Source organism: Cnephaeus nilssonii (assembly GCF_951640355.1).
Source record: "Cnephaeus nilssonii genome assembly, chromosome: 10".
Taxonomy (NCBI): Eukaryota; Metazoa; Chordata; class Mammalia; order Chiroptera; family Vespertilionidae; genus Cnephaeus; species Cnephaeus nilssonii.
The window spans coordinates 30421371-30445026 of NC_137081.1; the positions used below are offsets into that span (position 1 = coordinate 30421371).

At 35.1% G+C, this 23656-nt stretch overlaps 2 protein-coding genes across 4 annotated transcripts in view; one reads left to right on the forward strand and one right to left on the reverse strand.

Annotated features, from left to right (window-relative positions):
- PSMD1 (proteasome 26S subunit, non-ATPase 1) overlaps window positions 1-23656 on the forward strand; it is an 83817-nt gene that overhangs the window by 34506 nt on the left and 25655 nt on the right. The gene's annotated exons all lie outside the window — the stretch shown is intronic.
- HTR2B (5-hydroxytryptamine receptor 2B) lies at window positions 903-22787 on the reverse strand. 3 transcript variants are annotated; one of them, XM_079783051.1, is made up of 4 exons: window positions 18397-22787; window positions 16920-17506; window positions 7042-7242; window positions 904-3336 (listed from the first exon to the last, which is right to left on the reverse strand). In XM_079783051.1, exons 2-4 carry the CDS (start codon window positions 17335-17337, stop codon window positions 2447-2449), a joined length of 1509 nt encoding a protein of 502 aa, XP_079639177.1. In that variant the 5' UTR covers window positions 17338-17506; window positions 18397-22787; the 3' UTR covers window positions 904-2446. The 3 variants fall into 3 exon arrangements, with proteins under 3 accessions (XP_079639178.1, XP_079639177.1, XP_079639176.1); XM_079783050.1 differs by having other exon boundaries at window positions 16920-17523; XM_079783052.1 differs by lacking the exon at window positions 7042-7242 and having other exon boundaries at window positions 903-3336; window positions 16920-17523; window positions 18397-22786.

Consider the following 23656-nt stretch of genomic DNA (forward strand, 5'->3'; position numbering starts at 1 on the left):
ATTGTACTTTTTCAGAAATAGTTTATATTGGGTTTGTATTTCATTTTCTAGAATCTTCTGGAAATAGTAGAATGCCCTCATTCGTTAACTATAGAAAGATCTCTCAGCTAACTAAGCAGAGTTTTTTATTCTTTCAGAAATTGAAGCTAAATAGTTTAAAGGTCTAATAGTTAATTTTATAGGTGAGCGTATGTTTAAGCACATTCACATATTTGGAGGCAATGTAGAGCATGTTGGAAGATAGTTCTACTCTGGATTGTCTAGAAGTAGAGCTTGGCAGTGTGATTGCTATCTCTAGTATTTAGATTCCCTGAAACAATTATAGATACCTTCAGATACATAAGATACTGTTTGAAAGACAGAGTGATATCTGAAAACTTAATCTCACAAGACTTTACATGAATATAAATATTAACATATGCCAATTCCATCATATTAGAGACTGGAACCAAAACTGAAAAGAATGTTTTTTGTTGTTATTGTTTTAATTTGTAGTTGTTGTTGTTTTAGGAACAGAAATTATTTGAGATAGCCTATCCTTAACGTTGCTGAAAATCTTAAACTGGTGAGGACAAGTGTGAGGACAAGTGCCTAAAGCTTTGATAATTTAGGAATTATATTTGTAAGATATGCTCTTTTTGGCAGATGACATAGAGCTTGTAAGATATATATTTTAGACCCAGATTATAGGAAAGGATTCTGCCATTTCAAATGGAGAATATATACCTGGTTTACTTGGGCTGAGTTTCTCAATAGCCAGCATATTTCTTGAAGTAATTTTTTTAAAACTGAGTTGCGCCCTGGCCAGTGTGCTCAGAGGGTTGGAGTGTTGTCCCATGCACCGAGGGGCTGCGGGTTTGATTCCTGGTCAGGGCACATACCCAGGTTGTGGGTTCAGTACCCAGTCGGGGTACATACAGAAGGCAGCTGATTGATCTCTCTCTCTCTCTCTCTCTCTCTCTCTCTCTCTCTCTCTCACCTTCCCCCATTTTCTCCGCCTCCCTTCCTCTCCCTTCCTCTGTCTCTAAAATCAATAAAAAACATGTCCTGAGTGAGGATTATTTTTAACTGAGTTGTGTTGAGAGGGAGAGCAATAGAATAATAGGTTGAGGCATAAGAATGGCTGAACATGAAAAGAAAAAGCTAAGATATGTGCTGTCTTCACTGCACACCCCCTCAGCCTAAATTTATGAGAGTAGCATAAAAATAAAATTTAAAAAAGTAAAAAGAATTGTCTACCATTTACTATATTCACCCCCATAAGAACCCTATGAAATGTAAAAGAGGAAACTGAGGCTCAGAGAAATTTAGTATCTTTTGTAAATCCAATCAGTTAGCTAGTAAATTACACAGAGATCTAGTGGTACAAAATGAAAAAAAATGAGAGAGTAAATAAAAAACGTTTGTGCCCGAAGTTCAACCAAGTCTTTGGGTAAGCTTTGGCAGCCATGATCTCAACTTATGAGACCATTCAAGTTTAGGTTCCTGGATTGAGGTCTCATGCCTCCAGCTTGCACATGTTATTTAAGAAGGTTTAGGTACCCCAAAGTGATTTCATTTTTTTCTTCTCCTCTATTATACCCACCTCTGCTGAATAGATCCCTGGTATCAACTATTTAATAAACAGCTAGAGTTCTAAGATCCTATTATTTTGTGTGATATCCAACTACTGTCCTCCCTGCCCCTTCCATCAAGGCAATTTCCTAATGAAAGCAAAATTATGACTACTTCTAAATAAGCCACACTATAAATGACAATCTTAACTTTTTATCTCCAGAGTGATCATTATTTTATACATTTACTAGAGGCCCAGTGCACGAATTCAGCCAAGGGGAGGGGTTGCAGTCCGATAAAGGTGGGGTGGGCCCATGGAGGTGGGGCCGGCCAGGGGGAAGGGCCACAGGGAGGTTGGTCAGCTGGCCCCACCCCCAGATTGGTCTGGTTCACTGGCCGTAGTGGGCATCATAGTGACCAGTTGTTACGGTCGTTACAGTGTTCCAGTTGCTGGCTTTTTATATATATAGATAGATTCCTAGTCCTCTGTTCCTATCACTGTTGTTATACCTTATGCTTTTAAGGCATTGAAGACAAGGATAATGCTTTGTTTTGTTTTATTTCACTTGTAGCACAGCTTTGCATACAAGTAGGAACTAAAGAAATTCTTATGAAGACATTTTTAAGCCTGAGATGTATTGATTTATTTAATTTTATTTCATTTGAATATCTCAACATTTAACCAGAGTGCTGGATTATTTTAATTTGCAGCTGTACAAAATGATTTTTTTTTTCATGGAGTAATTGTGTTCAAATAAAGAAAATTGGATACTCTTAGTTTAAAGAGATGATATGATACATGAGTTAAGTTTTTTATATAATTCTTGGTATATTCATATCTGCTTCGTCATCCTACTCATCATTATATTAAATGAAAACTGTGTCATTTCTTTTATACATAACTGACTTGCTCTTCAGTTTTGTCACCTTCATTTTCGGTGAGAAGAAGTGTATCTAGTAGAATGATTGAAGAAGACTGAATGGTTGAACTTCGGAGCCTCATTGGGCTTTGGTACATGGCAGGATTAATCCCATTTCGTATTCCATGTTTTATGAAGAACTTAGAGTTGTTTGCCATTGGATTCCGAAAGATATTACTGGAGCGTTTCCTAAGAGTTTTTACTGATTTTGTGGCCCGGTAATTGCAGATGATGTATCGGCCAAATGCATCCCGAAATGTCTTGTTGAAGAGGGTATAGACTAAAGGATTCACGCCTGAGGAAACGTAGCCTATCCACACAAATATCTCCAGGAGCATTTTAAGAGTAGTCTGGTTGCAGGAATCACATAAAACTAAAGTTATGTTTGTAATAAAAAAGGGGCACCACATAAGCAAAAAGAGGAAAAACACAATTCCTAGAACCTTGGAGGCTCTCTGTTCATTGGAAATGGTCTGCAGTGACTTTTTTCCAGCTGTGGACATTCTTCGCATAAGTATATCATGGCTTGAGTTGGGCAGAGTTTTGTCCTTGTGAGAACCATCCAGCATTGCCACTTTTTCAGGTGAGGAACAAGGTGTTTCATCCCTTTGGAAAACTGTGGACACAGTCAGCCATGTTAGGCGTTGAGGTGGCTTGTTTCTGACCAAGTAAGCTTTCTTTTTTAAAGCATGGATAGTGAGAAAGTAGGTGACAATCATGATCGCCAGAGGTATAAAAAAGGAAGCCAGTGAGCCGAAGAGCATGAAATTGCCAAAACGATCTTTTGTCAGTTCACAAGTGATGTTATTTGGATTACCCACATCAGTTTCTATCCCTTTAATAGGAACTGGAACAGCAATGCCTAAGAAAGAGGAAACAAGATAAATTAATTTTATGACTTTTGATTCTTAGATTAGGTCCTCTTAGAGTTTATTTTAGTGGCTTTTTGTGGTTAGTATATTGTAATTCCTGGTACCCACAATATAGAATTTGTCAAAGCACTTAATCAAGGGAAGATTTGAAAAATAGAACGTCAGTAAGCAAATCTGCCCACAACCAAGGCACATGCCCTTGACCGGAATCGAACCTGGGACCCTTGAGTCTGCAGGCCGACGCTGTATCCACTGAGCCAAACCGGCTTCGGCTCATGCAACATCTTAATTCTGAATCAGTATCTATTATCTTGACATTACATGGTTTCTTTTAACAGTTTTATCTTTTGATGTTTGTGAATGTCTTCTAACCTTTTCCTTCTTAGGGAAAACTAAGGGGTTCATTGTTTTTAAAAAAATGCTACTTAAAATTTTGAGACTATGTGAATCATGAAATTTATTTTAGGATTGAATTCCTCTAATAAATATGAAAGAAATGTACCTCATGCTAATTTTCTAATACTTTAAATATTATAAATAGTTAAATATTATTTTGCTTGGTAGAGTAGTTTATTAGGAAGACAAGGAGTAGTTTATTAGGAAGACAAGTAACACTAGGGTTAGCCTGGATCTTTTCCCTTTGAAAGAGCAGATATTTTTTTAAAAGTCTGAATTAATCTTTAGAAACCTCTAGAATCCTTGTGTTGTTTTATGAATCTAAAAGAACTCCTTTATCTGTACAGTCTTTTTATGGTAGCTAAAGAGCCCTTGACAAGAATACTTTCCTCAAACCCTTTCCAGTGGAGGCCACTGCTTTTTCTGCTTTTCTGCAGGACCACCACCAGAAAGAGGATTCTGTATACTTAACTATTCTACACTAGAGGTCAGCAAAATACAACTTGAGGGCTAAATCTGGCCTGCCTTCTGTTTTTGTAAATAAAATTTTATTGGACCATAGCCATATTCATGGTTAACGTATTTCTATGGCTGCTTTTGTTCTGCTGCAGAGTTGAATAGTTGTGACAAGAGCCTGCAAGCCCAAAATATTTACTATTTTGCCCTTTACAGAAAAAGTTGGCTGAACTCTGCTCTACTATCTTATTTCCAGATAATCATTCCACTGTTCTTTCCAAAAAATATTTCCCTTTTAAAGTCTATTTAATCGACTTATACCACTCTATTCTCCATTTATCTACCAACCTCCTGGACATTCGTTATCTTGCTTGATAGCTCCTTGTTATAGTCTTCCTCTCCACTGTTCCATTGCTAACATCTTCCATGACTTTATCCATTGATGACCTTTACACCTTAATTTTATGTTCTTGAATTTCTCAACTGTAATTATTATTGTTGTTTGCACTCCTGAAGCCTTTTTAAAATCTACTTAAAATTACCCCTTATCTAAAATTATGAACTCTGATATTTCCCTTTCTTGCCCTTCTAATCTTCATTGCTGTAGAAATTCTGTTTACTGTTATCTTGATCTCTGGTCCATCCTTCCTTCTCTATTTTCACATTCCATTAACCTTATCAAGGCTCACATTACCTTCTCAGCCAGCTTGATGGCCAATACTAACGTTTCCATGGGTACTTTGTAAACCCTTCCCTTCTTATTCTCCTTTAATATCTTACTATTGCCAAGTGTTACTTTGGATAACCATAAATTCAGAAGAAGAAAGTGAGCTTTTTTAGTAATTTGCAGAATTTAAAAACCGAACTAACCCCATCATCAGCTTTTCTTTTACAAAGTTACTAAATTGTCATTGGTTCTACAAGACAAAGTATAATGAAATGAAAAGAGCATTGATCTTGGCCTTGGTGCTGAAAAGCTGTAAGAATCCTTAAGCCAACCATTTAAACCTCTAGAATTTTTCTCATATATAAAAGGAAAGAGTAGATTTGTAAGATTCCTTCCAAAGCCATAAATCTGGGGTCTTTAAATTCTTTTTTTTCCCCTGCATACTTATATCTTTGTATTAGCCTAATTTATTTCTGTACCTTCCTTGAGTGTAAAGATTCTTTTTCTTTTAATCTTTTTTTTAAAAATTGCTTTAAGAGAGAGGAAGGCAGAGGGATAGAGAGATAGAAACATCAATGAGAGAGAAACATTGCATGCCCCTACTGGGGATTGAGCCCAAAACCTGGGCATGTGCCCTGACCCGGAACTGAACCAGTAACCTCTTGGTTCATGGATTAATGCTAAACCACTGAGCCACACTGGCAGGGCAAAAATTCTTTTTTTTATTCATCTTTGTAGTCTTAGTACCTAGCACATCATAGATGCTCAATAAATTTTTGATCAGTTTATAAATTCATGTTATCCAGCCTTAATTGAGGCACCACATCTACCAACAGGCTGTTTATATATTGGCTTGACCATATTTCACAGTTTCAAATGTTTTAATTCTTAAGAATTCATTTTTCCTATTTTCTTCCTGCCTTTGCCTATTCTTCCCACCCTATCCCAAAAGATGTAGGTCTTTTGAAGTGAACTACTTTAGGTTTCCTCCTCGCCACTTTAAATGTTGGTAATTGTCACCTGTTATCTCCCATGCCTTTTCCCTAGCTCAGTGGTCGAGCCACAGTTTGCCGCTCTGTTGACTAATGAGTTTGCCGACCACTGCCCTAGCTTCCTTTTGGGGAGCCTCTTCTGCTCTGTCAGTCAGGCTCTGCCCTCCAAACTGTTTGCAAATCTCTCCATTCTGGATAGACTTTACTTTGACCCTACTTTCTTCCCAAGCCAGAGGAGTATCACTCCTTGCTTTTACCTCCAGGCTTTTTAAGAGGTTTGGCCCTGATGTCATTATTTCAGGAATATAAAGGTTTTATTTCAGTGTCTTGCTTTTTTGCCCAGTGTTCTTATTCTGATTAGAGATAAGTCACATCTTTTCTTGCTTTCCTTTTAGATGCTAGGTCTCTTGATTTTTTTCTTTCCTCTTTGAATGTTTCATACCATGAAGACTTGAATGATCATAGTAATTATGAATTTGTTTGTTTTTCTGATATTAACTTATAAGAGGTTTGAATTATTTATGCTGTACTTTATGCTAAGATACTATATTATAGCAGCTATTAAAGATGGGCATAGAGGCATAAAACAGTTTAGAAGAAATATGATTTCTTTATAAATCATTTCTGAACATCATTTGTATCTTTCTTAAAACTTCTAATTAAACATATTCAAAACACTTAGACGTTTACTGCCTTTAGTATGTACACATATTTGCTTCCAAGATGAATTTATGATCTTTGATACCTGCATACAAAATACTTGGACTGTTTTTTTTTTTCTATTTATCTTCTTAGATGTGATTTAAGATGATTTTTTGTTATTGTTATTTTAATATTTTGGGATTCTGTATGCTACCTAGACCTTAGTGATCTGTTAACAAATATGAAAACTGTTTTTAGACTTACTCTTCCTGCATGTCAAAATCAAAACAGGAAGATATATCAGTAAACATGAAAATGGTTCTTTCTGAGGACATAAACTTTTCTGCTCTTTTATACTTTTTACTGATAGTATGGTTTAGAAGCTGTATGACTAATGTAATGGCATAGGAGCTTGTGTAGATGTGTCAGTAAGCTGCCTTGACTTTTTGTGCTGAGTTGCGTGGCCCACCAGGCCTGGAATTCTAGCTAAATGGAACCAAAGGCTATATACACCACCCTGCACCCTGACATTTCCAACATACCTATTGAAATTAACCACACCGCTGTAATCTTGATGAATGCTGTAGCTCGTGAGTTATATTGATTAGCCTGGATTGGCTTTTTGATGGCTATATAACGATCCACTGAAATGGCACAGAGATGCATAATGGATGCAGTAGAAAAAAGAACATCAAGAAATAACCAGGCAGGACATAGAACAAGGGGGAGGGGCCACATAGCCTCTGAAAGAAAGAAAAACAAAACAAAAACATTTCTTCAGCAAAATGACAACCTTCAATCTGCAATTTTTCTTCGAAGTGCTACATGTTTTTTTTGTTTAACTGAAATTTAATAACAAACTACAAGATAATGTTTAACTTCAGATAATGGAATCAATAATATTAAAAATATATTTCTGCAGATGGTACCTTCTAAATATATTTTTTGTTCTTATAATTAAAACCCTTTTCTAAATCAGTGTGTAGCATTATTGTGACCTTTGCTCTTTTGTCTATCTATTCTTTTGTGATTTTAAAAAAATTTACAGGATGTTGCACCTAGAACTTGACCTTGCTATTCAAAGAAAATTTTATTTTTAAGCTGCTGTTATAAAAGAAGAAAACCTTTTACCATATGGAGGAAGCAATATAATGTGGCAAAAAAAAAAAAAAAAGAGTATTAGAATGAAATTCTCAGTGATACCTGGGATTTGGGCTCACTTCTAGCATTAACTAGCAACATGAACCTTGTATAGCAAACTCATTTGGTGAAATAATTAAGTGAAATTATTTGAGTTTTCTTTTTGACAGAAATAGCTCTTAAATAAAGTTTATAAAAGAAATGGCTTCAGGTTATGCTGAGGAAAAGTGAATTATTATCCTTTCAAGTCCCATCATTCACTTCAAGTTATGGAGATGAAATAAGTGATGGAAACTTTTCGTTTAAACAGAAAATCTCAGGATTAGACATAGTACTTAATTTATTTAACAAACTCTTATTTTTAAAAAACACCATATACCTCATACAATCTTAAGCATTTAAGAAATATAAACTTTTTTGCCAGGACCGGTTTGGCTCAGTGGATGGAGCGTCGGCCTGTGGACTGAAAGGTCCCAGGTTCGATTCCGGTCAGGGGCATGTACCTTGGTTGCGGGCACATCCCCAGTAGGGGGTGTGCAGGAGGCAGCTGATCGATGATTCTCTCTCATCGATGTTTCTAACTCTCTATCCCTCTCTCTTCCTCTCTGTAAAAAATCAATAAAATATATTTAAAAAAAAAAGAAATATAAACTTTTTTAAAATCTAAGGTTTTGGATATGGTATTCAATATTCTACATAGCTTTCCAATAAATTTACTTAGACAAATATTCATACATAAGAGATTTGCTACATTATGTATTATGCATATACCTACTACATACAGATTTGTAGTTTCAAACTAAAATGTATTTTACACTGGCCTGTGTGGCTCAGTTGTTTGGGTGTCATCCTGTGCACCCAAAGGTTGTCAGTTCAATTCCTAGACTGGGCAAATGCCCAGGTTATGGGCTCAATCCCTGTTATGAGACATGCAGGAGGCAGCCGATCGATCTATGTTCTGCTCTCACATTGCTGTCTCTCTCTCCCTCTGCGTCTTCCCCTCTCTCCCTCCCACCCCTTTCTCTCTCTTTTTTTTTTTTTTCAATACATTTTATTGAATTTTTACAGAGAGGAAGGGAGAGGGATAGAGAGTTAGAAATATCAATGAGAGAGAAACATCGATCAGCTGCCTCCTGCACACTCCCTACTGGGTATGTGCCCGCAACCAAGGTACATGCCCTTGACTGGAATCAAACCTGGGACCCTTGAGTCCACAGGCCGACACTCTATCCACTGAACCAAACCAGTTGGCCCTTTCCTCTCTTTATAAAATCAGTAATAAACATCGTCAGGTAAGGATTAAATAAATCCTTTTTACAGTTTGTCCTATGTCCGCTGACAAAATATAAACTACTTTTCCTGGGTTTTGCAAGTGTATCTAACTTTGACAGGCATAAGATGATTGGGGTAATTGAAGGAAGACAAAGATAACTTCTCCGGATTTCAGAGCACCAACCGGCCCTTTTATTGTAAACTGTTTAAACTCAAGAAGCCTAGGGGTGGAGAGAGATTAGCATCCTAGACCAAAAAAAAAAAAAAGAGAGAGAGAGAGATCATAATTTAGAGAAAGAAGTTTTATAGACTTGAATTTATTTATTTATTTTCAAGAATCAAGTAGGATTTCAGTGAAAAATAAATTTGGATACTTCACAAAAAGGTAGCCAGGTCAATATATTAAAATGTTTCTTCTTAGGAACATAATAACAAAATCAGTATGAATTTTTGTTCAGAAAGGGTAAATTATTGCATGGTATTTGTTTCCATGTTCAGCAGCTTCTTTAGAAAAAGTATTAAAGCATCAGGTGGAAGGAGTAATTCATATTCTTAACTAAATTACTATTACCATATCATTCCTACTTCACTGAATTGGGGATGGGGGTAAGGGATGAAGATAATAAATTATAGAGTCACTGAGCTGGAAGGGACCTTAGAGATTATGTCACTGATTTTGCAGATGAGTGAATTCAGGTACAGTTAAGTCTCTGAATATGAGAGGGATCATTTAATTATCAAAACTTGAAAGTATTCTTTCAAGCCTTGCTGCTCAAAGCGTGCTCTTCAGATCTGCAAGGATCAGCGTAACCTGGGAACCTGTTAAAACTGCAAGTTCTTAGGCCTCATCCCAGACACTTGAATCAGACTCTGCAGTTGAACAAGATGCCAGGGTGATATGTATGCAATTAATGTTTAAGAAACACTGTGTTTGAAGACTTCCTGGGAAAGGTTGTGTCTGGCTTTATATTTGTTAATGTAGGCTAGGCACTCAGAAAGGAACTTATGGGAAACCTGCAGAAAAATTTGTGTGTAGAAAGAATCAATTACATTTTCTCCCTTTTAGTTGTCTTATTCAGATTTTCTGTTAATTAGTGGGAAAAGACCATAGGCAGTCAAAGGTAGCAATGTTTGACCTGAGCTTAAGCAAACCAGTAGTCTAAGTAGAGGGAAAGAGTCACGTATGATTAAGAGTTTTGCAGTGTATGCCCTGACCAGTTTGGCTCAGTGGATAGAGCGTCGGCCTGTGGACTGAAGGGTCCCAGGTTCGATTCCGGTCAGGGGCATGTACCTTGGTTGCAGGCACATCCCCAGTGGGGGGTGTGCAGGAGGCAGCTGATCTATGTTTCTCTTTCATCGATGTTTCTAATTCTCTACCCCTCTCCCTTCCTCTCTGTAAAAAAATCAATAAAATATATATTTTTTAAAAAGTTTTGCAGTGTAAACTACTTAAACTGAGCTGTATTCTGAACTATCCTGAAGTTCTAGATTTAGGACTGACTAGGAAATAGAAAAATGCTCTAGTTTGGAGCTGCATCCACAGATATTGATCATACTTAAGGATTGTAAAAGGCAGGTAATTAATGTCGTATCTTAGGCTTTATTTATTTTTATTTATTGTTATTATTTTAAATTTTATCTTTATTGTTGAAAGTATTACAAATGCTCGCTTTCCCCCCCCCCCATTGACCCCCTCCACCTCACTTGCACCCCCTTTCCAGGCATTCCCTGCACTGTTGCCTATCCATGGTTTATGCATATATGCATATGTTCTTTTTAATGGGTTGCTAATAATTTTTAAACTTGCCTATTTAGCTATTCTAATTATGGGTTATATTTTTTAAAATTAAGATCTGGAAAATTTTAATCATAAATCTAGTAGCCATGAACGGGAAGCCACAAAGAACTCCCATATAAAAAGAACATGTCTTTGGAATTATATTATCTGATCCACATATTTCCTAATTGTGGGCTAAGAGGGAAAGTTCTTTAGTGCTAATTTAATTAAACCTATGAAGCCTTGTTAGACTCATTTTCCAATGAATTTATAACTCCAGTTTTGGAACAGGTAATAGGTATTAAAGTCAGTTCAGATCGCTATAATTTTGTTGATTCAATACTTTCTTATTGATAATAGTAGAAATATTGATGCATGGAAGACAATTTTCTTTGAAAAGGAAAGAGACTGCCCTAATCGGTTTGGCTTATTGGTTAGAGCCATGGCTCTTTGGCCCCTTGAGTGTGGCTCTTCCACAAAATACCACGGCCTGGGCGAGTCTATTTTGAAGAAGTGGCGTTAGAAGAAGTTTAAGTTTAAAAAATTTGGCTCTCAAAAGAAATTTCAATCGTTGTACTGTTGATATTTGGCTCTGTTGACTAAAGAGTTTGCCAACCACTGGGTTAGAGCGTTGGCCCATGGACCTGAAGAGTTCTGATTCAATTCCGGTCAAGGGCACCCGTACCTTGGTTGCAGGCTTGATTTCAGTCCTGGGATGCGTGCTTTATCTCTCTACATTGATTTTCTTTCTCTGTCTCTCCCCGTCCCTTCTACTCTCTCTAAAAATCAGTGGAAAAAATATCCTCAGGTGAGGTTTAACAAAACAAAACAAAAAAGAAAAGAGAGAGACTATGAGATTTAGGATTAAGAGAAATGGATCATTAGGATTAAGCTTTATGATTCCAAGTTTCATGAAATATTAGTGAATTGACATTTTATGAAACTAACATTAAATAGATGACTATATTAATAGAAATATTTTATACAAAGAAAAAAGAAAAAAAGGTTTATCTAATTGCCTAAATACATTCAGGTAATCTAAGAATTTATACAAATCAAAAACAATTCTAGACATTCTCAGTTTATAAAGGGACTTTTTCTAGTCCATATGCTTTCATTCTAAAATTATCTTTTCAGTTAGTATGAATTTCATAGGCTCAAGGTAAGAAAGGTTTCTTACTATTCAGAATAACTATAAAAGATTCAGTTGATATGGTAAAATAGGTTAACTATTCCAAAACTTTATGTTGTTTTTATTAGGAGTTTCAATTTTTTTAATGGTTTATATTATAATTTCATATATTTCTTGTAATGTATTGCATCCAGCTTATTTCCATGAGAACTTATTTAAAATGGAACAGTTGAAGATTTACATAAAAAGAAAGAAAGGTGTTTCTAAGAGTCAATCTATGGGAAATAAGTTCTCAGATAGTTGAACTAAATTACTGCTACCCTGCTTGGCCAGTATGGCTCAGAGGTTGAGTGTTGGCCCAGGAAGGATTTGCCAGTCAGGGCACATGCCTAAGTTGCAGGCTCAATCCCCAGTAGGAAGGCGAATGGAGGGTAGCTGATCAATGATGTTTCTCATCTCATCAATGTTTCTATCCCTCTCCCTTCCTTCCCCTCTAAAAATCAGTGAAAACATATCATAAAAATATCACTGCTACTCTGGGGCTCTAAATTTGTCTTTTTCATAAAAACAACAGAAGGTGGAAAACATTTAAATTATATAGCATTTGTTGTCCTGTAAAAAGAAAGCACACAACTTTTCTCTGAAATATATCTCATTGTGTACCTCTTTCCCCCACCCACTTTCAAATAAATTCAAAGAAGAATTTAATTTCAATAAGGTTTGAATAATTGCATTTCTATGAGTGCCTGAACTAATTACAAATTGATAATTATAGAAGCAAAACAAGTCTTAGATGAGTCTTAGGTTATAGGCAGCTCATTATTTATCTGAAATATTCGTAGCATAGGAAGTATTTATCTCTGTCTTTTGAGATCCTGCTTCCAGATGTATCCTCTCTGTGGCTCAAATAAATTTTCATAAACATTCAAAAAAATATTAGTAGCACAAGTGTTTTGTTGTCTAAAATGAGGACTTGTATGCTTTAGATACAACCATGCCAAAGGGGTGGTGGAATTGCCATTCAGTTAGATACGTTTCTATTTGTCTCCCAGACAAGGTTCAACAACGTCATAGGTCTAATACTTTCCTCAGAAAAGAGGTCTGGCAGTATCTCAGGAATTTATACACATATTGGTTAAGACCCAGCTATTCTGTATCATTTAATATGAAATATAACTTTTAAAAAACACTGGGTGTCTTGCCTTTGTCCCTAGAGAAAATTCTATGGTCCTCTTGTTAAGAGTGATTTAAATTATAAATGTTGGCTGTATGTTGGATATGACAAATAATTTTTCATTTCATTTGAGGAAGTAGTTTAATAGATATTAAGAGTGTGAATTCTAGAGTCAGTTCTCCTGGGTTCAAATTATGTCTTTGTTATTTATTTATTTTTATGTCCTCTCATAAAGCAGGGATGATGATGATAATTTTTATAGGGTTGCTTTGAGGATTAAATGCAATAATAAATGTAAAGTGTTTAAAACAATGTCTGGCATAGAGAAAGCACTCAATAAATGTACTACTATTGTTTGACAGAAACTAGCCAACTAGCCCAGACATTAAAACACTCCTACTTAGAAACAATAACCCATATCATCAGTATAAAATCAGTATGTTTATCTCCTGCCTCCATCCAATTGAACTTAAAACTGTACTTCAAAAAAAGGGTATGAGAACATGTTTAACTGTTTAACTTTTCATTTGTAATGAAAATGTGCCTTTTACTAAAGTTGAATTTATTTTATATATAAATGGCAAAGACACACAACCTATATTCATTGCCATGCCTGTTTTTTTGTTTGTTTTTGCAAAAAACAATCATTTTTTGTGTGTTTCTCTTTTTTGTTAATCCTCACCCAAGGATATTTTTCCATTGATTTTTAGAGAGTGGAAAGGATGAGGAGAGACACAGAGAGAGAAACATCAATGTGAGAGAAACACATCTATTGGTTGCCTCCTGCACGCACCCCGACCAGGCCCGGCGATCGAGCCTGCAACCAAGGTACATGCCCTTGATCGGAATTGAACCTGGGACCCTTGAGTCCACAGGCCGACGCTCTATCCACTGAGCCAAACTGGTTAGGGCTCCTCTTTTTAAAATTTAATTTTATTAAAATATGAGCTAATATAAAGTCTCTTTGTTACTTTAATTGAATTTCCCTGAGATAACTAAAATCACTCATCATCATAGTGGTAGTTAACTTTTTATGTGTATAGAACTAGAGATACTTTTGTTTGTACAGACTTACAGACATTCTGAAAGTAATGAAAGAAAATATGCAAAATCTGTTCCTTCCATTTAAAGTTAGAAATCCTTATAAATGCATTAATTTAGGAAGTCTTACTAATTATTAGAATGTAAAGGGCTGTCAAAATTTCTTAATATTTGAAGTCTTATAATATGTGCAATTCCCAATTTTTTAATGCATTGTTTTGAAGCTTTAAACAGGGCAGCATGCATTTTCTTCATACACTTTCACATAGAAATACAATGTTTTCAGTAATGAATTAATGCAATAATGTTTTAAATAGTGGTTAAGTGCTCGGGTTAATTCATTTTAAAAAAATCTAACCCTTGATTACTGATAGTAAAAGTGTTTGGGACTATGAAAGATTTTATTTTGTAATTTAAAATTAACTAATGCAGGTTGTCCTCCAAAAATGTATATACACTTTAATAGCTAATAACTCAGTTTTGAAAATGAAATGTATTTTAATAAACACTGCCTTTATAATTATTCACAGTGTATGTATACATTTTGGGGGGATACCCTATACTTGAAAGAATATAATGTAGCCCTAACCAGTTTGGCTCAGTGGATAGAGCATCGGTCTCCGGACTTAAGGGTCCCAGGTTTGATTACGGTCAAGGGCATGTACCTTGGTTGCAGGCACATCCCCAGTAGGGGTTGTGCAGGAGGCAGCTGATCGATGTTTCTCTCTCATCGATGTTTCTAACTCTCTATCCCTCTCCCTTCCTCTCTGTAAAAAAATCAATAAAATATATTTAAAAAAAAAAAAAGAATGTAATGTAGTTAAAAATACATATATTATTTAGGACATGAATAGAAAGATGTTCTACATATGTTAAAATATGTTGGATTTCCTGCTAACTTTTCTTGCTAAGAATATCTTGGGCCCCAAAACTTTAAATAATATAACCTTAGTTTTCAGCTGCTGGATACCTATTCTTTTCCCATGGAATACATGGAATTATTTCTCTTACCTGTTTTTGTGTTTCTTTTGTCACCTCACTTTAATACTATGGAGCTTTGCCTTTTCAGATTCCTTAACTATTTAGCTGATAATTTGTAAGTATCTACCACAATATTTTATATATAGTAGATGTTTGATGTTTATGGACTCAGAATATTAAAGTTAAAATTTACTTCTACATAACTTGTTCAATCTCATTTGTTTAATTTATCAATTAAATTTTATGGTAGTAGGAGGTGAACATTTTAACATTTTCTGTATGCCTAGCAAAGCACAGCTTAAGGAGTATGATTTTACACATTAGGCTACTATTATGTATATGGAGATAAGAGCTGGAATCCAGTACCTACCTGTACAATCTTTACTAAATATGCATAAATGTTCCTACATAATCCTCATTTACTGTATTTCTTTTCAATTTTATTGAGAATCAAAATTGTTTAGGTTCTCCTTTAGAGTAAGATTTCTTAATTATTTTTCATGGTTACGTGTAGCACTAGATTATTCAAAAGATTATGAATTTATAAAAGGGAGGAGGTTAGATAAATAGACAGTATGAATGAGTAGAGAACCTATTAAAGCAGCAGAACTTATTCACTGATGGTTCTGCCACAGAAATTAAAGCCTGTGTAAATATTGGCTTAAAATGGGAAGTTTCAGCCCATCACCATTCGGTTATATTTGAGGGATCAAGTGCTTAATTTTAGATATCTTTTCTATAAGTATAAAAATGTAACGTTTCAACCTGAATATAATATTTTGAATGGCAGTTTTTCTTCACCTCCTAATATGCATTGTAGTTAAATAAATTTTACTTCTATAACCTGAAGTATTTTTGTCTTTGCCATATAAGCATAATTCCAAGAAGCCCTATTCCCTTACAAATGATCATTTTTCTTAAGCACTTAATGAAGGGAATACCAATTTACACCAAGCATTGAATAAGTTAAATATCCTCTTAGTATTGATTCTTAGGAGTCCTCATAATTCATCAGCAGAATTATTTGTGTTTACTCAAATTCTATAACTAAAAATGATATACATGAATCAGTAACTACTTATATCATTTTAATATGTTTTTATTATAACAAACTACAGTGTCAGACTACATTTTTTATTGTAAGAACTCAGGTGCTGGTCACTTACTTTAATAACCTAGAGGTCTGATTCCTCTTACATATGTTATCAAGGACATGAATGATCAGAAATCATAAAAATTAAACACATGGGTCATCTATTGGGACACTCTGAGCCAGACCATTTCCTTCAGCAACTAAACATAATTTTTTCTTAAACATGACACATGTGTAAGAATTGTGTTTGAGTCTAAATTACACAAACTATAAAAAGATACAACAAGAAATTTCAGAATAATTCTCATTTTAAATGGTGATTTAAATTAAAATTTAGTGATTCAAAGATCTTATCATTAATAATTAACCCAGCACATAACTGTTACAGAAGTGTCCTAGCTATGGCTTTGTCAAGTACAAAAGCATTAATAATGGGAAAGTTGAAGTATATGTCCTTCACTATAATTTTTTGGTAATGTATGCAGAATCAATGAATATTGCTAGATGACTTCAAATTATTTTATTAGGCTAAGGAGGGAGTAAAATTATTTCCAAGAAATTATTTTTGCTTTTTAAAACTACCATAGAAAACCTGAAACTAATACAATATGTCAACTATAATTGAAAAATAAAAAATGGTTTAATGAATAAATAAAACTAACATAGAAAATTATTAAACAAACTGTTTACTCACTATGTGTTTTAATAGTCAAGGCCCACCTTTAAAGATTAAGTTAAGTATTCATTCTTGAGTAGTATAGTATATCATAGTTCTTTGATTTGATGGCAGGAACAAAGTGAAATACTTACCAAACAGTATTGTCAAGAGGGCAATTGGCATCACAAATAATCCAACCAGCAAATCAGCCACTGCCAGGGACATTAGAAAATAATTGGTAGCATACTGCAGCTTTTTCTCCAGTGAAACAGCCAGAATAACAAGGATGTTTCCACCAATTGTAGGTATTATCACCATGATTATCAGAAGAGCTGCCCAGCGTAGCTTGTTTCCCTGTTGCTCACCAATCTGTTTCATTTCCTCTGGTATTGATTCTGTCTGTAATCCAGACCAGTTAGAAGAGATTAAGTGATCAAATGAGCTCTGCAAAATGAGCTCAGGAATTGTGCTTTGTTCCGATGTTCTATAAGAGAAAGCCATTTGCTGTTTTTCTGTGATTTGATTCGACTCCAGACAATGGTCAGCATGGTCAGTAAATAAACTGGTCATCTGCTTTTTTAAGGCATTCTTCCCATGCCAAATACTTGAAGCCAAAGTTGATTCCTTCCTTTCAGAACATTTTCAAGTTCTCTAAAATAGAGCACACATGCATCTGTCCATGTCTGTAGGTAAAGCCCAAGTTTAGTATTCTGCAGAGGCTCAGATTTCAGAAGGTTTCCTAAAAGAAAAAGATAGCTGTAAAAAAAAAATACTTTATTTTTTCTTCTGTAGTGGTAGAGTTGTGTTAGAATTGGAATGTCTGGAAGTTTTTCCTAGTTATAAAATATGTGGATTGCATTATTTTATTTACTTTCAAAAAACAGAATAACACTTGAACTTAGTAGCCTTTCCCTTCACAGTAGGTCTCTTGTACATTTGTGACAGTGCAGCCAGTTTCCACAAACATATTCCTGATATTTCAGTGGTTAAAATAAAAAACAAGTTGTTAACTTTACCTTAGAATATGTACAGAAGAATAGAAACATCCAAGTACTAAATAGTTCTGAATTGAACTTTTTGTTATACACTAGCCACACACCTAGAAACACTCTCAGCCCACCTAAAGTGTACATTTTTTACCAGCTAGGAAATTTTTATTTGTAGTTTTTATTTTTCGAACAAGGCTTATCTTAATACTGATATAAATGCTGTTTTCATAAAGCATTTTAGGACTTCCTTAGTTTGATAGAAGGGAAAAAATACAGGTATTACTAGGATCCAAATAATTGTTTTAGTGATTTCATCTTGTAAAGAAAGCATGTTTCTGCAACAGATATTTTTTCCAAATTTATCTATCACTTTCTGCCAAATTTGAACCAGTTTTTTGTTTGTTTTAAATAATAATTTTTTTTCTTAACTTTCTCAGTTTCCTTGGAAAGGAGGGGAAGCTAAGAGGAAGATTAAACCATTTATTCATAAAATCTACAGATCCCATATTAAAAATTTTCCATTTAACATTGGTAAATTTTTCATTTTGGTTTTTAAACTACTAAATAGAAATAAAATATTACAGTAGCACAACTTTTAAAGAAAAAATATATTAACCATTATTATTTATTAAATACTTACCTCTTATTTGCTCGTTTCCATTATCTGCTCAGTAGACCTGCTTGCTGTTGTGACTGAAGTCCTCCTCCCGTTGACTTATTCTGAGCCTCCAGCACTGGCACTTGAAAATAATGAAACTAATGTGTTGTATAGCTGTAAGCATGCCAAGGAGGTTATTTCCTCTTTGATATATTCGTTTTTAGAGAGTAGCAGCATTCATTATAATTCATAAAATCACCAATGAAATATGTTGAACCGGTTCATGACCCTTATTCAAGTTATATTCTTAAGAGCTCTCTTTAATATTTGGGGAATTATAATAAACCCTGTCATTTTAGCTTAAGATAGATTTGTTGTGGTTTAACCCTGGGCTGTTTTTCCCATTTGAGAAAAAATAAGACACAATCTAGAGATTGTAGAGCTTTCATTCTGTGAAGAGAAGAGTCTGCCCTGTGAGCCTTATAGCAATTTCTAGAGTTCTAATTCCTAGCTGTGAAACAAGATTCTTACCCAGCTTTTTATGCCCTTGCTGTGGAACATAATTTGCTCTGGTTGCAGCCTTATATAGAAAAGCACAGGAAGGTCTGGATTCTACATGTATCATAGGTTTTAGCAGAAACTTTTTCATTGCTTATTTTTAAACAAATGGCCTCTGAATTTGAGAGTTGGTTCATTGGCAGTTGTTTTGTTTTGTTTTTTAATAGATATGTTGGAGAAAGCATATGATATGTAATGGAAATATATTTCTGCTTTATTTCAGAAAATGAATATAAAAATCTTAGCAGCTATGTTATCGAAGTTTTCTCAACCATAACACTAGCTTAGTACTAGAACTTCAGCATTCTCAGTTTCCTTTTTAAAAGATCATCATAGTTCACTTGTATTTTAAAATTATTTAATTACTTCGATTAGTGATAGTACTTATAGTATACCCTTTTACTGTTTCAAATTATATTTCTTAGCTTGTGTGGTAGTTACTGGAAAATACTTGGTTCATTTCAGTTCTACTGAGCACTTCAGATTTTATTCAATATTTGCTGCTTTTTTAAAACTCAAAACAATATTTTAGAAAAAATATTTGCTAAGAATTTGAGGTAAAAATAAAATAAAATTATACTCGAGAACAATAAGATGGATTTAGTGTGCCAGAATTTGTCTTTAGGAATATGGAAATATTTTTTAAATACTGTTTTATTATGAAATTATATTTTGGCCTCTGTGCTTACACAGGTAGATAGAGGTTTGCAAGACAAATTACATCATATTGAAAATAGCACCATTGAATTCAATGAAAAGACATGTATGAAGTAATCATTAATTTGTGTTTATAGATAATTTTTATAAGTATTCTGTATATTATAAAATACTAGCCGTTATTATTATTATAATACTTTGTGAGTACTAACACCTCCCACACACATTCACTCACTTTTTTAAAGGAATCTTAACTGAAAGTACTTAAAATTGGTACTTAGATTATTCTTAAATTTTTAAATTAGTTTAATGGCTAAGGAGCATAACTAGTTAGAACAACCACTTATTTGGCAACCTCGAATTATTAGTAGCATAGTTGAGAATCAAAGAAAGCAAAATAATAAAGAAATAAAAGGATAGATAAGTATCTCAGTTGGCAAATAACTAATTCGTGCTCTAAAACGTCATTCATATTAGATAAGAAGGTAGTTTGTAAATTCCCACCTTAGATCTTTTTGCTCTATGCACACACTCACAAAAACTATCTCTTCCCCTCTTTAATGAAAATAACATTTGCACATGGTCATAAATCTAAATATTACAAAAGAATGTTCAGTGATAAATTCACTCTTAAGACAGTTTTAATACACATGTTTCCCTGCCAACTCCAGAGGAGAATAACAAGTTAAAAATTGGACAAGCACTTTAATAACGGCAAACAGGGTCAACTGAAAAAACAGTAATTAAAAAGTATAGCGGTGTAGGTCTACTCAGAATAGAGACTTATAGCTCTCATATTACTCAGCCTTCCAGAACTATATGTGATATAATAATTGATGTCATAGTGGTGATTCCCACACTTGAAAGGAAAGGTTAAATCATCTTTATTCAGCTTTTTTGTATAGCAGGAATATGTGACATGCCTTTTATTTATTTTTAATATATTTTTATTCGTTTCAGAGAGAGGAAGGAAGAGGGAGAGAGAGATAGAAACATCAATGATAAGAGAGAATCATCAATTTGGCTGCCTCATGCACGCCTCCTACTGGGGATCAAGCCCAAAACCCAGGCATGTGCTCTGACCAGGAATCAAACTGGTGACCTCCTGGTTCATGGGTCGATGCTCAACCACTGAGCACACAGGCCGTGCTGTGACATGCATTTTTAAAAATATTTCCTTTCAAAATGATATAAAATATCATTCTTAAAGGTCGAATAACATTTCAAATATGTGAAAACTTCATTTGTGTAGAATTTCTTATTTACCTAGAACTCCAGATAAAATCTAATTAAAGTAGCTTAAAGGTGAGATTTAGACTCTAATTTAACAATTTAATTGGTGCATTTTTTCTAAAATACTGAATTTTATCCCTGATGCCTTTTTAATTTATTGAACAAATTCTATCTTTGACTTAAAAAGACAGTCTAATATATTTTATAGGCCTAGTAGGACAACTGAAATCTCAGCCAAGGATATTTTTTATCTCTCAAACACCAACCATTAAGGAATTTTTAACAGTGTGCACATTTTGTCCTTTACATATTCATTCATTTGTGAAGTATTCGTTGAATTCCATTTGCTTGTGGAGAAGAACAAGGTAAACATTTTCTACCCTTATGTAATTTATTTTTTTAAATATATTTTATTGATTTTTTACAGAGAGGAAGAGAGAGAGATAGAGAGCCAGAAACATTGATGAGAGAGAAACATTGATCAGCTGCCTCCTGTACACCACCCACTGGGGATGTGCCTGCAACCCAGGCACATGCCCTTGACCGGAATCAAACCTGGGACCTTTCAGTCTGCAGGCTGACGCTCCATCCACTGAGCCAAACCGGATAGGGCTACCCTTATGTAATTTATAAGCTTATGGTGATACAAATAAATCTATAATAATAAAAGCATAATATGCTAATTAGACTGGACAACCTTCTGGATGAAGCCGGGGCTGCGAGGGAGCCCGGTTCCTGGATGCCTGCCGGTGGTTGGAGGGAAGCCCAGGTCCCGGCGGCTGAAGGGAAGCCTGGGTCCCAGGTGCCAGAGGGAAGCCAGTGTCGGCAGCTGAGGGAAGGAAGGCCTAGTCTTGCATGAACTACGTACATTGGGCCTCTAGTCTATATAATAAAAGCCTAAGTGACCGTTACGGCGGAACGACCAGAACGACCGGTCCCTATGATGCACACTGACAACTAGGGGGCAGACACTCAATGCAGGAGCTGCCCCCTGGTGGTCAGTGCTAGGAGCAGTGCTCAGCCAGAAGCCGGGCTCACAGCTGGTGAGTGCAGCGGTGGTGGCGGGAGCCTCTCCCGCCCCCACAGCAACACTAAGGAACAACGAGCAGGCAGGCGGTAAGGAGCAAGGGTCCTGTACTGCGAGAGGGCGCAGGCCAGGCTGAGGGTACCCCCACACACACACCAGTAAACGAATTTCGTGCACTGGGCCTCTAGTATATTGATAATTATAATACAAACATGGTAGAGCTAAGATTAGCTCATTTCAACAAGGCCTCCTGCTTCCTTGCCTGTGTTCCTAGAAGTCGCATGGCCCATGGCCATGTAGACCCCACATGCAATGGACTGATGGACTGCAGCTGTGAACACAAGTGAAGCTAGCCTGATGCTTGATTGGACTGTGCAAAATGGAACAGAAACTTGGAACAAATGGCATTAATCCTAGCTCTGCTAAAGACACAGCAACACTTCTTCCCTGGCGGGACAGAGGGAAAGGAGACCTTGGAAACTCGGGTTTGATTCCACTCAAATAAATGCCACTCATTCTCCTGTGTTAGTCTCAGCAAATTCCTTTTCTCATGACATCACAAGAAGCCCACTTCCACTAGTAATCGGTGGGAACACAGAGGGTTTCCCACCGATAATATTATCTAAGAGATAACTTTATATAGAAAAGCTAAGATTTAAGGAATGTCAGAATTATTTAAAATGACTGAAAGAACATCTAATAAAATTAAAGACGATGTATTTTTTTATTTTATTTTATAGGTATCTCTCCATCTTTTGCCTTTTCTTGCCCCTTTCTCTTTTCTTCCCACTCCTTGCAGTTTGTTGAAGAAACCAAGTTATCATTACTACTGTTTCCCACAGTATGGATTTTGCTGATTGCAACCCTATGTATAATATGTGTATGTTGGTCTTCTATATTTTCTTTAAATTGATTGTTGGTTCAATTTCTCTCCTCTCTCTCTCTTTGGAGGGGTAGGACTAACAATGTACAATAAGGTCTAATTGTTTCTTGTTTTATGAAGTTTGTAGTCATTGATAATTATGTTGAGGTCCATTAATTCATTCCAAGTTGCAAAATGATGATGACATGGTTTTATCTTCTATTCATTTATTAACCGTTACTTTTTTAAAGTTTCATATACACATGAAAGTAAATGTTTGCATTCTGATCATTGCTTAGAAAGATTCTATTGTCCTTTTAAAGCTACCTGCTGAAAAATGGAAGTAAACAAAGAATATTATGATTTGTACTTTTGAGGAGATTAAATATCTAAGCTAATTGATTAAAGAATGTGTCCTTAACACTTTTGAGTTATAGCCCTCACAACCTATTTTGGTCTTTATGGTAATCAACTAGGTAAAGCTCCCAGTGTTTGTGTTCCCAGGCAACATTATTTTTTTCTAAATCTCATAAAGTTGTCAATGCTCTATTCTAAGTATAATTTTCAACAATTGAGGATCATAAAATAAATGAAGTTTTAAGATACATTTATGATAAGCTCTTTGCTGTGAATCTGTTTCCCCTGTAATATTCTACCCTTTCTTAGAAACAAGGGGCTAAATGTTCTGTATGCCAAAAGAAGAGTCTAAATTGTAGCACACTAGTAGCCAAATTCTGGTTCTGACCCAAAAACAAGTTCCAGTTACGCATCTAGATTTCAGTTGTTATAGTATAATATTATACTATACCACACCACCAACTCTCCCCAGCATGCATTAAGTAGAGCAGATATCATTTTATGGATAAAGCAGTTAAAGTTCAGAGAGATGTAATGATTGCCACTCTGTTAATAAATGTCTGCACTAGCATTCATATCTGGGTCTTTCTAATTCTAAGCCCATGTTC

Coding starts and splice junctions, on each gene's coding strand:
- HTR2B (XM_079783051.1), bottom strand. CDS start 17,337: ATGACCAGTTTATTTACTGACCATGCTGACCATTGTCTGGAGTCGAAT. Junction 7,243..16,919: donor CCTCTTGACAATACTGTTTG/GTAAGTATTTCA, acceptor TCTTTCTTTCAG/AGGCTATGTGGCCCCTCCCC. Junction 3,337..7,041: donor GGTGTGGTTAATTTCAATAG/GTATGTTGGAAA, acceptor CCTCTTTCTTAG/GCATTGCTGTTCCAGTTCCT.